The 16,653-nt window shown below is 35.2% G+C and overlaps 1 protein-coding gene across 1 annotated transcript; it reads left to right on the top strand.

Annotated features, from left to right (window-relative positions):
- Nucleotides 1-354: 354 nt before the first annotated feature.
- LOC120342698 (uncharacterized) lies at nt 355-14,611 on the top strand. Its single transcript, XM_078110895.1, has 14 exons — nt 355-375; nt 671-831; nt 1,843-1,951; nt 2,268-2,306; nt 2,977-3,021; nt 6,375-7,415; nt 10,562-10,628; nt 10,991-11,195; nt 11,579-11,663; nt 11,765-11,856; nt 12,023-12,402; nt 12,543-12,684; nt 13,116-13,217; nt 13,354-14,611. Exons 2-14 carry the CDS (start codon nt 772-774, stop codon nt 13,849-13,851), a joined length of 2,865 nt encoding a protein of 954 aa, XP_077967021.1. The 5' UTR covers nt 355-375; nt 671-771; the 3' UTR covers nt 13,852-14,611.
- The last annotated feature ends 2,042 nt before the right edge of the window (nt 14,612-16,653 follow it).

Genomic DNA, 16,653 nt, shown 5'->3' with positions numbered 1-16,653 from the left:
GTATAAAAAAACAGTAATATCAATGCCATTTGTTGGTAATTGTCACCATGCAAATGTGCGTTAAATAAATAAGCGTGTATTTATTCCTCAGCTAAATAAAACCTAACAATACTATAAAATGTCGGTAGATTTGGCGATTCAATGTAGAATTTCGATTTGTTGTTGGCATTATTCCCAGATTCCATGCTGAAGACGCTATATGCTAAAGAATTTGGGACAGAGCCACGCGCGCCGTTATATGGCACTGCGTTGATGGCATTTGCTTCAGCGCCTTGCGTCTTGTTTCTAACTCCTTTGCAGCACGTCCTTGCTCGAATCGTGTACTTCTCGTCGTCAATCACGTGATTTCGTGATACGGAAGTAGCTCGGTGATAAGTAAGTTTACGTAGGTTCCGTTTACATAACTTATCTCTTGATAAATCTACTTGATTTGGGATATGGGACCATGGACGGCACGAGAGTAGCATGAGCTTTGTAACATGAATTATAACACAAAACAAAATCTGTACTAATTTTCCTCAATCGCCTGAAATTGTAAGGATTGTGGAATCATGAGAATAATAGAAAAAGGCAAATTTATGAATGCCTTTGTTTGTCACAATGTAGAAAATTCATTTCCCTCAATCAATCGATGTTGTACACACAGGTTAACGTATTCTTACATTTGCAGAATGTATTTAGTGATACCTCGATAATTTATGACATAAAATTCTAAAGCTTTGGATTTACAACGGAACGAAGTGAAATTTGCTTTGTACGTTACAGAAGTTTATGATATCATCCAAGGAGGGCGCGATGTGCGACCAAGAAGTTCCTTTTTTCTCACCTCATGTAAGTCAATTTGATTTATGTTGTCTTTGAGCGCAATTGTCCATTGCGAGATTTCTTACATCTGCGTTGTATTTTCGTTTGGAAACAAAGATATGGATATACCTCATAAAATAGTTGAATGTTTGAGGTGGGAATTAGTCTTATCCAGTGATCGCAACTGAAGAAAAAGTCGTAAGTGGTTCAAATACTAGGGTGTCTCGGAGGAGATTTACAGAGTGCTCGTAAAGTCCTCTTACAATAAAAATTTCGTCATAATGTCAGTTCTCAAATATATTTTGGCCAAGTTTGTTTTGTATTAATCAGTGTTTATTTGAATTTTAATACATCATTATATGCCTATCATCAGTTACACGAAGCTTATTTTTTTTACCTAATTTAATGCAAGACTTCATAAGCACCCTATAATCAGTGTATATTGACGACGACATGGCGGCTTTTATTGGTCGAAATGATTTGGTATAAATTGTACAAGTTCGGTATATTCCGGTCAAGCATAACCTTTGATACCTCAAGTACACTTTGTACTATTTTGGTCCAGTCTAAATTACGACATCCAAAAAACATCTAGACTAAATAACACTCTATTACTAATGCGTCATGAAAAACAGTTTTCGTGCTTTTGATTTTCTAATAACTTACCTTACCATGTATCAGACTTCACATAACATAACAAGCGATAATATTATTTGTTATATATTATCGCTCGACTAAAATGGATGTGAATCAGTGAGGTAATTACTTATTCGTACATAACAAGGAAAATGACAGAAACCACATGATACAAATTAGTCACTTCATTCGTTATCTGGGCGGTCAACAATAGTAACGACACGTACTCTGTTCTTGCTAAAAACAGTTTAATTTATAATATTTTCACCACTAATTTGTCCCAATCATAGAATAGTAATGATTTTTTCACAAAAATGTATGGGTTTTAGTCCTATTAGAAGTTAGTGTGCAACAAATAACAAAAATGCGACATTTTTATTTATTGAGCTTTATAATTTACAGAACATTGCGCCAATGGAACCAAACGAGAAGAATTTTAATGACGACGGATCCTCGAATAACAACAACGGTAATACCAAGATAACGGACGACGATTTTGCTCTATCGGATGGTAATATATTTTAAAGTTGGTTCATCCCCAAGGCTTAAAATCTTAATATAAGTATCCTAAATTTCCATCGCAGCATTTCATTTTTCGTTGTTTCTATTAATAGTATTAGTTCTATGCATATCTTAATTTGAATTTAAATGAAATAATTCGACTATTTTCCGTTGTTTTCTATAATTTTCGAGTCTCTTTCGGTTTGCTGTGGTCCAAGTATTCGTGAATTATTACAAATATTTGAACGCAATCATACGAAGTTATGACACCAGCACCGAAGCAGTTTTATGTATTTCTTAAAAACACTCTCAATTATTTTTTTCAGATGTTTTATCAGATTTGACATCTTGGATAGTGGATAGCGGTAAGTCGATTAAATCATTCTTATTTTATTCACAAAAACACTAGTTATTATGAAAACACAAACATCCGGAAAACTTCGCCGAAGGGCATCTAAATATCAAGTACATAATTTCACTCAAAATTGTAGTTTGAAATTTTTAGTCTCTGTTCGTAGGATTTATTATGTCAAATAAGTTCAAAATCATGAACAAGTTCATAACGCAAGTATAAGGTTTAAATGACTCGCAAAAATCAAAACTATATAACATCTTCTTTGCGATGATATTCATTACATAAATCTTGTCAACAGAGCCATTTTCTAAAATGTTTACTAATTGATATTATAGACAAGGGGTTATCAAATTGGGCCCACGTTTCCCCATAGCGGCCATGGAGTATACCCAAATTTTATTTAGGAAATTGATAATTAAGTCCGCCTTTCTCAATGAAATTGCGTCATTGGTCACTTACTCACTACCGATACAGAAATATAAACGGGACCACCCATTTTTCAATGACAGTACTTATTTCACCAACAAATATCGATTGTGTGAATATCGAGTTAGCGACCAAGTACGTACCTGAAAAATCCCGCGATGCACAGTGCTAACATACTATTATTAAAATATTTGTGTTTTTTCAATATTTTTCAAAATTTATTTTGAAATTTATATATTTATTATTCTTTTTAGCTGAAAGTCCGAACGACGATCAGTTCGTGCCTCAAGTGGAAAATTGTGAGTCATTGACATATATATAAATATTATATGGACTAAATTGTATTTATTATTCATAGGGAAAATAGTAACTTTCATATATTTTATCTGTCTTCATAAATAATCTAAAATAGTTTGCTCATGATTTATCAATGAATTCAATAATGATTACTACATATTTGTTGATTTTATAGGCATAGTTATTGTGTTGTGTTACATTGTTCCTATGTCATAATTTTATACAAAAAAGACGCCCGGCTGCTTTAGAATTATACCCTCTTCGGAAAAAGTTTATTAAAAAGAGTAATACTTTTTTACTGTAATCCGAAACAATACAATGTGCCCATACCATGATAAAAATGACTAAAAACGTCATGGCCAAAAATACATTTTAGCTATTCCTGATATTTTTATGTAATACATGCGCCATACTTTTGAAGATTTTAGAGATATAAATTTGTTTTGAATTAGATTTTTTCGGTTTCTGCGACTGACGTAAACGTTATGGCGAACACGGCAAGTCGATCGTGGTTTGTCAAGAAATAACATCGCTTTCACGTACTGTCGGCGATATTTAACTTGCCTTACGTCACTGTTACTACACTAAGCACAAATGACACATACCAAGTACGGCATATCGATAAATCGGAGATGTAATCATGAGTTATGCTCGGCCAATAATATTATTACACATAGAAGACAAAGGAAATTACTGTCATACCCAGCTGGCGGAATCGCTAGAAAGGTTAAAACGTCCTTTCCTTTTTATGTATCGTTTTCTACTTTGTCGTCATTATTGCGCAATATCTCAATATTGTTAAAAAATAACTAATAGAACGAAATCTCCGCATTCAATTTAAATAATAAAGGAGTTGAATTGGAAAACTTATTCAAAATCATTACATATAATATTACACATCATTGAATTAATTCTAGGCAATATTGCAATGTTTAAACCGATGCAATCGTGCAACGTGTATTAGCTTATTTATATGGAAATATACGGGTAGTGTAGGTGTCGCTGCTCGATAACCAGCATTAGTTTTTCGCATCTTCCTTCACCCTAGAATGCCATTTTATGTGTTCTCCTATTTAATTTTCGTACCGAATGTATTTTCAGTTTCTTAAAAAAATAAACTACTAACTGATTGAGAAGTAGTAGATGCAACACTTTCATACTCCCGCAATCTCCAATACATACCAAAGTTGAAAATTATTTTTCTTTAATATTTGAACTTGACTTGATATTATATTACGCTTAACGCTTCAGTTTATACAAGATCACCTGGCGATGACAGGTGCGTGGGCGAAAATCCAAAACTTCCGACACTTTGCGGTTGCAGCTTTGATAACAGCGTATAAGCAGGGTGTGCCACGAATAAACAGGCTTTATGTATACCAGTTGTATGCAAGTTTACCATTTCTTTTAAAAAGGTGTCAAGTATTTTTTAGTTGGAATTTAGGCTTTCATAACCTCATTTCAATTACCTCTGTGTGTAGTGCCAAAAAAGACCCCTTCAAAATTGTGAAACTTTTCAAACAAACAACAGTTATAATAAGCATACATACTGTGGTGCGATTTTCCGCTCCAGGAAACCGGTTACGTATTAATTGAATTTACTGAAAATGTATCTGCGCATCCATTCGCTATAAACCTTAGATTATGATTTTGTGTTGTATCAAAAACAATCTTTTTGTTCAAACACGTGGTTTTGAAATGAATATTTTGCTGATCATAGATTGAAACAGATAAAGATATCTTGCTTGACTACTAAGCATTGAAAATGTATTCATGTATAATAATTGACAAATTTCATTTACTACCTATGCGGTATATTCGTACTAGAATTGTTTTTACCATACCCTTTTTAAAAGCATACTATATACATCAGTCTATATATTGTACAATCCATAACGTGAATTTAAGCCAAAACACATTTGTCAATATTTAATCCATGTTCGACCCGAAGATAGTAAATTTTGTGGTTACATTTGATCATCAAACATATATTGTAAAAGGTCATGGTCGGATTATAGATTCCAAGAAAGTGCGTTGAGAAACCCACAAATCACGAAAATGATATTTTTAATTTGTTGTGGTATTCAATCTTAGATGGCAGAAAAATTAAAATGGCGTCGCTCTTCTTGTATTAAAATAAATATCTAAAAGAATCTCAATCTGTGAGTCATTTGTATACACACACAACTAGCTGAGTTAACTATTCAATATAACTGCAAAGAAGTCGCTTCGCCACTTCCGATTTCTCGACTCAAGTGTTTTTTTGTGAATGGAACCCTTTGTGCGTTCGCATTGGACCACGAAAGACAAGAGGTTTACGCGCTGCTGCTCGTGCGAGGATGGGGTGCGCGCGCAACCATTCGTTAATCTTCCGTCAGTATGAGACCATTCACAAAAAAGTCTCGTACTCGCGTAGCACAGCTCACAACCGTGTTTGCTCGCTTTCTCTTTGCGATGAGCAAACAAACACAAATCGGATATCCTATCTCGTAAAAAAGTCAAATAAAATTTACGAGAGCCTTCAAATCGTAATATATCTGCCAGGTTTTTTCTTTCTCTCTTGCCAAATATATTTTAAGTTAACTCGTTGGTTACAATGCGCTTATTCTTATAACTTAAACTACTTATCACTAGCCTAGCGATTACGTGGTTTTCTCGATGTTTGTTCTGCGTTATCGCTCAAAAACAGGTTAATTTTTAGCTCGTCTTTGCAGAAGTCTCTGGTGTCATTACACCGAACTTACGACAAATAAAAAACTAGGCAGTGTAAATATCTCATAGCTCGCTGTAAATAAAGTTTTCGAGTGACACCTTTGTTGCTCTGCACCCATGAAATGTTATAATAATACAAAGACGTCATTGCAAAGTTTACACAGGTTGGAAGCTAAATGTCGAAGCGGTATATTCGCAATAAATTATTATCGCGCAGCAAACGAATCCTAATTACTACTATTAAAATTATAACATTAAAAAGTAGAAACGTCAATAACGTGATCTTCGGGTAAACATAAAAGACTCAGAATTAAAGGGCTATGCGTAAATCAAATGAAATATATTGTTTAAAATGTGGATTTGAAAAAGTCATGAAAATTTTTAATAGAAAGTTGTATACAACACGCAATTTCCATTTTATTCTGTGTCTACTTTTGGACATGGATTTTTTAATTACTGTATATGCGAAGGTATTTGCTATGCTTCTTAGGGACTTGATTTAGAGCATATTCAGTATCTTAGCTTGGTAATATTAGTAATATATAAATATTTCGTTACGGGAGTCGTCTGTAATTTGGATACAAATTTAATGAGCATTATTATTCTAATGCATCAGTCTTATACGATCTTTTCTACTTTACAGTGGTACAGTTTGACCAAGAAGGCTCGAAACCTGATTCTAAAGTACCTGAGTGTTCAAACGGACCAAATGGACGAACTGCAACTTCAGAGGGAAGTATCAACATCCCTCTTACCCCTTTACACATCAGTAATCAATGCGATGACGTATTTCCTCCCGAAGTTCCCCAAGGTATCAGTCCAAGTGGAAGCAATCCGTGCCCGCCTCAAGATTTTCATTCTATTCCGCCTGATCAAAGACTACCTCAAGGATCATCGTGTTTTTCAAGACCGGAGGCATGTTATCAAAACAACGACCCCAGCTTAGTGCCACAACATGCTGAATGGCATCGGTCTGCTGCCAGGGATTTGCAGAATTTTGCTGCTCGTACAAGATTATCCCAACAACGAAATATCCAAGCACCCAATACTTTGGAATTCAGCAGAAGCAGAATAAATGGCGTTGAAAACAGCCCACAATCTTATCCTAGTCCTTTTCATTCCCCGGGCTTTTCAGGATATAGCGCTTCCCCGCTTAGCGAATGTGGTTCAGGAGGAAACGGGTTCGATTTGAACAATAACGAACATCCTGCTAACCGTGGACGCTCTTGCAGTGCGGAATTTTATAGGCATGGAGTTGCGGCCTCGTACGGTGGTGTTTATCCGAAGCATTTTGAAAAACAACTACCTCAGCGTGAACTTGAAATGGCCGAAAATACTCCACCCCATACAAACTTTGCAGAACCGCCACCTCTGTCCCATTTGCCAGTATCGGGGATAGGCGATGGTTGCAACCCGGCGACTAATGGTAATCAGAACACTAACAACAATGCGATCAAGTCGCCTTCAGAAATGACAGTTCCCTGTAATCAGAAAATGTTCTCTGGTCGTGGTCCACACGCAATCTGGGCCCACAACCCACAGCAGTTCCATCGCGGTCCCATGCCATATCAATCTGCGTGTAATGCGGCTCAGTGTACGCCCAATGTGACGACGTCACCGGCAGTTCCCATGAGGCCGCCAACACGAACACAAACGGATTTCAAAGCTCCAGAGCCCTGGAGTGGTGAGTGACACTTCGTTTTTTAATCCGCTTCCCTAGAACAAGTATGGTTTTACGTTGAAATTTTCCGAATAGCACAAATTATAACTTAGTCGTGCCTATTCGAGGATACGTAGCGTTGTGGCATCATTCCATTTACAAAAAGATCTTTTGTCATTTGATATGCCTTCAGATATGATCTGTCACACCCAACATCGTCTTGCTATGATAAACTAAAATGCCACGAAATTGTAATCTCTATCTACAAAAACACCAATAATTCGACGAAAATCTTCTTGTCGTGATTGTATGTGCTGTCATATTAGTGACAGTTAATAATTTAGATTACGCGGTTACCGATCTCTGTTGTGCGTTAAAAAAATTTTTTTTTATTGAAAACAACGACCTTGACTATAAACTCTTGAAGAATTTAATCTAAAATTTGCGGTGTCAATATAAAATTAATCATAAGAACGTCGACGGTTATTAAATGCCATTTGATTGCTCGGATTATTTGAGTAAATACAAAAAGTAAGCCTCCTTTCTTTCGATCACATTGCTTCGATTTATCAAAATTTGAACAAATCAAATATGAAAAAGAAACTCGAAATAGTGATATTAATTCACATTCTCGAGGCTAATATTTGCTGTAATTCTTCATATTCTTTATGCTCGCGTTCTTTACAAAAATATTTGTTTGCACCTTGAAATAAAATTGAACCAAAAAGGGTGACGTAACTTTTGTTTTTGCATCTAGCGCGTTGACCGTGTCGAAGTATTGAGTAAAAACTTCCTTTTTGCTTTGGATTGAAATCCGCTGTGTAGTTCAAGCGAAACGAACCGTAAATTCGATGTACCAAAGATATAAATTTGTACGATACTCGCCCGAGTTTGAATCTCTTCCGAGCGGCAGAATATCTGTAATTTAAATATTCGAGTGCGAGAACGAAAATACACTACGTATTTGTAATTTGGTTTAAAGACACTGAAGAGATAAAATCAGTGGTAATGTAATCAGTATATTATTATTTGTATTGCGTACAATTATAAAACGAACATAAATGCTGTTGTGATTAACAATTTTTGCCTAAACGTTAATGTCAATTTTCAGAAAGTCAAAATGCTGAATTTGAGATATATGAAGTCTGAAAAACAATGATGATTTTATTTTTTAAATAATTAACACTGACATTTCTTGTCGCCCTTTCGTTACAAAAAGAATCAGTGATTCTCTCTTTTCTATTCTTTATCCGCATGAGGTTACTGATGGTTAACTAGAGCGAAAAGTTGCTTGATACACAGAACTCTGAGACGAGACGACGACTCGTTTAAAATGCGGTGTTCCCACTTCATTGCTCGTAAAAACTTAGTCAACCTAAGATCAAAGAGTAGTCTGATTGAAACAAGCACACGCCCAACTAAAATAACAGAATCATCCTTCCATTGACGAATATATGTCGTTACTGCTTACTTTTAATTAAATCATAAAAAGTGTCGAGGATTATTCGTTTGGTGATAATAAAATCTCGCTGAAATAAAATGAATATTTATTGGAACTGAAGCTACGTAGATAAACGACGGTTTAAATATAAGAACGTAGGTTTTCAAACAATTTGGCAACTGAAATTTTGCATTATTACTATTGGTCATTTCAAATAATAATAACTGACTCTAGTTTTCGGTTAATTTATAATATTTCACAAATTCTTTACGTAAAATTTGATAGAAATGAAGATTTTGCTATAAATTCACATTTTTTATACAAAAAATGGTAATATCGATTTTATTTGAAATTTTAAAAATATTGTCTAGCTATCATTAATTTTCCTTTGAATTAATCCATAAATCTCTGCACATTAGACTTAATTTCGCAAACAATTCAAATATATTCAGAAACTTCACTTAGTATTTCCAAATATTTAATGATATTATTAAACTTGTGGTCATTATTTAAATCTCGAATAATCAAAATATTCTTTTGCGTCGTTGATATTTACATATTAGGATTATGATGGGACTTTTGTAATATAGGGTTTTGAAAAATCGCATATTATTGCTCAAATCCATTGCGTTTCATGTAAATTGGTAATTAAAGCTTCTAATGTTGTTTTCTGATGATTGCAAAATTGGTTTGAATGATGGATAGGGGAGTTAGGAATTCAAGACGGCGTTGGGGTTGGCATGTATTTTGTTTCACTGGACATGTTTTCTATCATACGACGTATTCCAAAGTCAAGTATCGAAACTTAATCGAAAGCCTATAATCGACCATCAGCCATGAACCGTTTATAAATAGGTAATTGATGGGCTATGGCTATTTAATTTAAACTTAGAAATTCATGTTGTTCCGACTGTCACGTTTTTGCCAGAGTAATCTAAAATACGAGGGCAAGTGTTATTGTCCATTCTTTGTCAATGTACATTTTTGGGCCTACCGTGAAATTAATATGCCAGTTTTTCGCAACAATACAACGATTGTTAAACAAGCGCTGGCAATAGATTGTGAATGACTTCACTGGCAAAATTTTTTGGGCTGCTCTCAAATATTATATTTTATCAAATAATATGATTAATGTCTGAAGCCTATGTACTAAGTCTGTTCCCTATTCGTTTCCCAATACTTCTCATTGAACCGACGACAAAATTTAAATATTAAAATGTGTGTCGTCTTTGAGACTCTGTTTGTGCTAATTCGAGAGTTAAAAACTACATCCTTGGACTTGAACCACCGTAGGATTGTTGGGCATAGCCAGTGTAAAGAACGTGATGAGCCAAACCGCGAGCCGGCGGAACTGATAAAGCCAACATAAACACTTTCAAGAAAAACGTATTTATCTATAATTTCATCAACAAATATACAGAATCATTAGCACGAAACTAAACACGTTTGTTTATTTTTGTAAGAAAAATAAAACGAAAGCGTTTTGAATTGTAATGCCTTATGGTTTTGATTTGAAATCGTCAGAAAATACTTCCTAAGCACGTCAATTTTGATGCAAGCGGAAATGATTTCGGATATTTTTAGCGCGTACGCATCTTGCACCCCGAGCATTCAAGTGATCAGAGCAAAATAGGGTATTGATGTATGTCAGATCACTCTATTTATTTATTTCTATTAAATCTATCAATATAAAAAATAATACATAATGAATGTTAATATATTTCATTAGGTCCTCAGCCACAGACGCATTGTGTCAGTAATAATGCCGTACCTCAAGACGCTGCTCTGAGAGAAAGGTAAGTAATATATATATTAATATATTACGTGGGTCTAAAATATACTTGGCTGGACGTGGTCTTCAGATGGATAATATTCTAACAGATAAGATGATTTCTGTGACTTACTTGCCGAAGATATTGTACGCAATTTTTATATAACTAACACCATTCCCTCGTTGGCATGGCGTATTTGTGAAATTTTTAAACTTAATCAAATGCGAGGTATATATTGCAGTTCTTTCATCCTCGTGAAATGAAATATTTATTTAAAATTTAGGATAAAAATAACTTCAGAAAGAAATGGGAGAGCAGCATACAAATGCAAAAATGTTTTTCATTAGTCCTAATCTACTGAATTTACATTACATATTAAATTTCAGATTTCGTCAGTATTCAGAAGAACCTTATCAAGGGTATAATGCACAGCGATATCAGTCGATGGACAACCCAGCAGCACATCATGGAGGACAACCATATCACCCTCGACTATGGCGTCATAATTCCGCACCGGTATTTCCCGCGGTTTCGCCAGGATACTCATCACACCATCCAGTGACAGGATTTCATAAAGTTGCTGTGAAACAGGTTGGTAATTATGACGACATATTACTTTTTTTTTTAAATTCTTATAACGACCATGCCACATCTGCATTCTGGTCTTAATATTTAGTAATTGTACTGTCATTCTAACTATACGAGTTCCAAAGCGATGATTTTCCAAATAAATTTTGAATTTATTAGAATGGGAGATCATGAATCGAGATTATGAAATGATATTTCACCAATTTAAAATGGAAAGTATTTGAAAAACTTTTTTCTCACTGTACAGTATATGAACCATTTATTTCATGCACGTACAAGTAGATACAATGCGTTTACTTAAACCATTCATCAATTTAATAATAAAACGTGTATAGTTCTTTGCTATCATATAAGATTAATATAGTTTACAAAAAATAATATTTCAGGAGAGTTTATGTTCTGTCAGCGATGTGCAACCTTATCCCACGCCGATGCCAGCACCTCCTGTCAAAGTTGAATCCATGGGCGAAGGTAAATTTTTACGTAGTTATAAAAATCACTATTTACCGTTATATTACAGTTTAATTTGTTGGCTGGAGCAATCTTCAATCTATTTTTTATAATATGTTCAGATGTTCATGGCTTCGGTTTCGGCCAGCATCATCCAGAAATATTTCAGACTGGCTACACTCATCCCGCGTCGAAACATCATCCACTTTTGAAGGTAAGGTGTATATTTATTCTTCAAATCGCAATCCCGAAAAATCGAAATCTGGAGTTTAAATTTCATATTTTTTAAATAAATTCTAACGGCATACTCAAACATATTATTGCAAATTCATTTGCTAAAAATCGACAATTTTATTTGTAATATTCAATTTTGGTTTTAGCGACATCTTACCACTGACGCCATCATGTCGTCAAGGGGACGAATGCATCCGCCGACGAGTCTCCATCCACCGTTGCGTCCTTCTGAATCGGACCCCGGACATCATCTGCCTCCACCACCCACCCCTGTAAGCCAAAAAGACTCAACGCCACAACCAACGAAAGAGTCAAAAACAAAGACAGGTGGAAACGAAAAACCAAAATTGAGTTCGACCGACCAAAAATCGTCACCAAACGTCAACAACGATAAAAAGACGTTTGTTCCGCCTCCCTCGCCGATGCCCAGAGAACGTAATGCATCTGGAGATCCGGCTACTGAAGGTCTTTTCCATTGTCCGTCCGATGCACTTGTACCGGATATGAATGGAGCAAGTGAAGTGAGGTAGGTGCTATAAAGAATATAACTCTACTATGACTACTAATTAATTTTATGTTTGTTTTTTGCGTTTTTACAATCTAGCTTACGGTTACGGCTAGTGATTTCCAAGGTCACCATTTAAATGGTTCTGATACTGTTAACAGGGAATCAGGGACCCCATATCACAGACGTGGAAGTCTACAGTTATGGCAGTTTCTTGTCGCATTACTTGAAGATCCTTCGAATCAACATTTTATTACATGGACTGGAAGAGGACTTGAGTTCAAGTTAATTGAACCCGAAGAGGTAGGTAGCAATTGGCAAACCGCTTTGCTGGAACTTGTTTATTTGAATTGATAAGTCATAGTCAAGTTTTTCCATCCAGTCAAAGATAACATAAGAAATTGACAAAAAATAAAAATCAAACACCCATTTTACTGAGGAAGGGAAGCCGCGGGGAACCAAGATTGGTTATCGAGCAGCGACATCTAAGGTTTTTTGAACGCTGTTATTATAGGTGAATATGGCTTTGACAGATGAACCACTATCAGCTTCAACAGCATAAGAAGTACACTTCGGTATCATTTATCACAAAGCGTATCGCTGCCAGCCTTTGATAAATATATTTACGTTTACGTTACCTTTACATGCAACATTATTTTAAAAATTAAAATATAGTATTATTTTTGATTATTTCAAAATATACTCCCAATCTCATTGATGCGTTTTCTTTCAAGGTTGCAAGAAGATGGGGAATTCAGAAGAATCGACCCGCAATGAATTACGATAAATTGAGCAGATCGCTGAGGTATTATTATGAGAAAGGAATAATGCAAAAGGTAAGACATAAACCTATCATTTAGTAAAGACGTAATTTCATTCATATATCATATCATATCATAGAGTGTAATTAGTGAAATCAAATTTCATTTCAATAATGTGAATTAATATTTACTTTTTTCTACTTTGTTTCAGGTCGCGGGTGAGAGATACGTCTACAAATTTGTTTGCGAGCCAGATGCATTGTTCTCCTTAGCAGGCCCACTTGCTCCTCCAGAGAGATGTGTCTCAGCATTTGGGATGGGGTCACATCATCCGTACCAAAGTCACCCTGATTTTCATAAGTTCGGACCCCCGACACACTCTCTACATCGACACATGTTTACACATATGTATGATCAAGAAAACAGGGGCCACATGTACCCATGCCCTCCACCTTCGCCCTATCCACATAACCAGGACATGCATATGCCACAGATACCTCACGGGGGTTCACATGACCACCGCATGCATAATATGCCACATCCTATGATACCGCCACGACAGCGAATGCCACCACAGATGAGGCGTCACGGCGCACAGACGCCCATTCACGAAGATCGACAGGCGCCGCCAATGAACCATCAGCATATGCCACCAACCCCAGGACCCACGCCACTTCCAAGGCCCAGCCAGGATAAAAGTCATCATTAAATTTTACTTTTTATATTTGAATCTTTCAAACAAGTAGCCACTGATACGTACAGAGCTTCTATGAAGCAAAAGAAAGGGTTTCAGCACTTGCGAAAAGCTTTGAAATCCTTCCTGATCCGTTATTCGTTTTCATGCTGAATATATTTTCAATTTTTTTTATTATATTTTTTCATCGTCGCTTTGTACAATAAAATAATTTTCCAATAATTTCTGTTTATTAGATATCATTACTATAATTTCAGCGTATTTGTTATTTTTTTGCGCGTCGATCTATAGATTTTTCTATGGAAGATACCATTTTTGTTCAAGTTTCATTTTTTATCATAATTTTTAAAAGTATAATGAAGAAAAAAGACTCAATTTTCCATCCTTTACTGTCAAATATACTTCCCGCTGGCCACGCATGATAAAATACTGAATTTTCCATCATTTTCTGTCGAATATACTTCCCGCTGGCCACGCTTGATAAAGTGCGAGTAAATATTAGGACTGGTTGACCAAGATTTATATTTGACTTCGGTGAATTTGATTCGCATAACAGTGTTGTTAATTTGTGGTGCCATAAATGACATTTACCATGGTAGTAGTTCCAGTCATGCTACATTCACGTTTGAGCCAAGGCGTTAATATTTTTCAGAAGATTTCCAGTATATTTTCTTGTTTTCTCGATGCTGCATTGAACGAATTTTAAATACGTAATTATTGAATACTGCCCTGTAAAATACATTTTTGAATAAAAGTACGCGCCAAATATTTTTGGAATTTTATTTTTCAATCTGGGAATTAGGATGTTTAACATGTACATGAAAGGGTACATCTGGTAGGATTCTGGAAAAGCAGTGCGCAATTGAATATACAGATTGACATATAACGGAAGAACGCGTGATTAGGAACAACATGGGTAGAATAATTCAAATATATATGACCTAACAATAAAACAATCTGAACGCCATGAAAATATGTGTGTCGGCCCATAGCGCGATTTCTGTAAGTTTGCTTGCTCATATTGTACTTTTATTGTTGACATCACTGGGTGTTATCTTGAGGTTTGATCAGTTTGTACTCTACACACCGAAAGGCCTAAACATAGATTCGCCACGGCTCCTGTAATCGTGTATAATTTAAAATATACATTAAGGAAATAATGATTGAAATAATGAGTCGGACCTTGTGGGTTATAATTAAGGCTTCAGCATTTCGAAGTAAAAGTAACTAATTCATTGAACTTAACTTGTTCTTTTACGGGGATTATGCAGCGAGCCATTGTTGAAAGCGTTAAAATCCATTAGATAATAGAGGACAAAAGAACTACTTTAGATAACATTATGCAGGCTTTCAATTCTTATCTTAACGGACAATAGATATCGACTTAATTTGCACCCCTTTTGCGCCTCAAGGGAAAGACAAACAATCGTTATCGAAGATTTTTTCTAAATCTCAAGCACGACACTTGTGCCTTGATTGTATATAGGGTGCAACTGTGATCCTATCAGACACAACAATTTGTCGATTGCCAATAAAGTTCAATCAATTTGTAACGACTGAAAAGTAATATGCCATCACCAACTAAAGTATCCAAAACTCGACCAATCCCCACCCATCCGGGATTTAAAGAAATGATCGTAGCTGCTATCAAATCACAAGACGAAAAGAAAGGATCATCTCGCCATTCCATTCGCAAATACATTGAAGCAAATTATGAAATTAAGCAAAATGTATTCACCAGTAACTTGAATCGACAACTGAAGAAGCTCATTGACTCAAACTTCTTAATTCATCCAAAAACTGCGCCTGGAAGTTATAAAATCAACAAAATTGAATTGGCCAAGGTAGAGAAGGATGCGAAAGCAAAGGCAAGAACCGCTCTACAAAAAGAAAATGCAAAAAAGAAGCTAGCAGAAAAGAAAGAAAAAGAACTCGCAAAGAAGAAAAATGCTAAGCAAAATAAAAAGAAAGAGGCGATTGCGACTAAAGCTACTACCAAGAAGAAATCAACGACGAAATCTGCCACCAAAAAGGTTGCAAAAGCGACCAAATCCAAGGCGACAACTAAGACCAGCACAATGAAAACAGCCAGCAAAAAAACGACGCAGAAAAAAGGAACCACCAAAAAGACTGCGGAGAAAAAAAAGTTGCCAAAAAAGGCAACAAAGAAGGACTCAAAGAAAACAATCAAAACACCAAAGAAAACTGCAGCCAAAAAGAAGACTGTCAAACAATAAATGCTGATGTTTTCTCCAATTGTAATAATTAACTGTAAATTCGACGCTTCACTATTTTGATACTAGCTATACAGACAATAAATGAATAAAATCAAGGTAAATATGTATGGCTACTTATTTAGTGAAAAGAAAATCTATATAAAAGAAATGCTATCTCCAAAATTCACGATAATCCAGCAATTCGTGTTGTATTTAAAGAAAAAGTGTTGAAATTTATAGCGCACTTTGGCTCTTATTATATTTTTATAACATATAGTGCAGGGGACGACAACCTACGGCCCGCGGAGCACTATAATCCGGCCCGCGACGCTTCACTAAATTATAGTAACAAAACATCCGTTTTGACGAATATATTCTTTAGACTCAATTATATTATAACCTAACAATTATATATTTCACAATTACTCGTTTAATGAGCATATAATTTAATTATAATTAAGCAAATGGCAACAAAACGCAGAAAAGTTGATGCAAAGGGTTCAATAAATCGATATTCTATTCAAGAGATGTATCACTGCTTGATTTTTATTATAAAAAGTACCATCAGTTCGGATTTTCAACTTTCTAAAAATACGTGTGA

The sequence above is a fragment of the Styela clava genome, chromosome 3 (genome assembly GCF_964204865.1).
Source record: "Styela clava chromosome 3, kaStyClav1.hap1.2, whole genome shotgun sequence".
In the NCBI taxonomy this organism is placed as follows: domain Eukaryota; kingdom Metazoa; phylum Chordata; class Ascidiacea; order Stolidobranchia; family Styelidae; genus Styela; species Styela clava.
The sequence above is the reverse complement of the archived record's forward strand: the minus strand, read 5'-3'. Positions and strand labels throughout refer to the sequence as shown.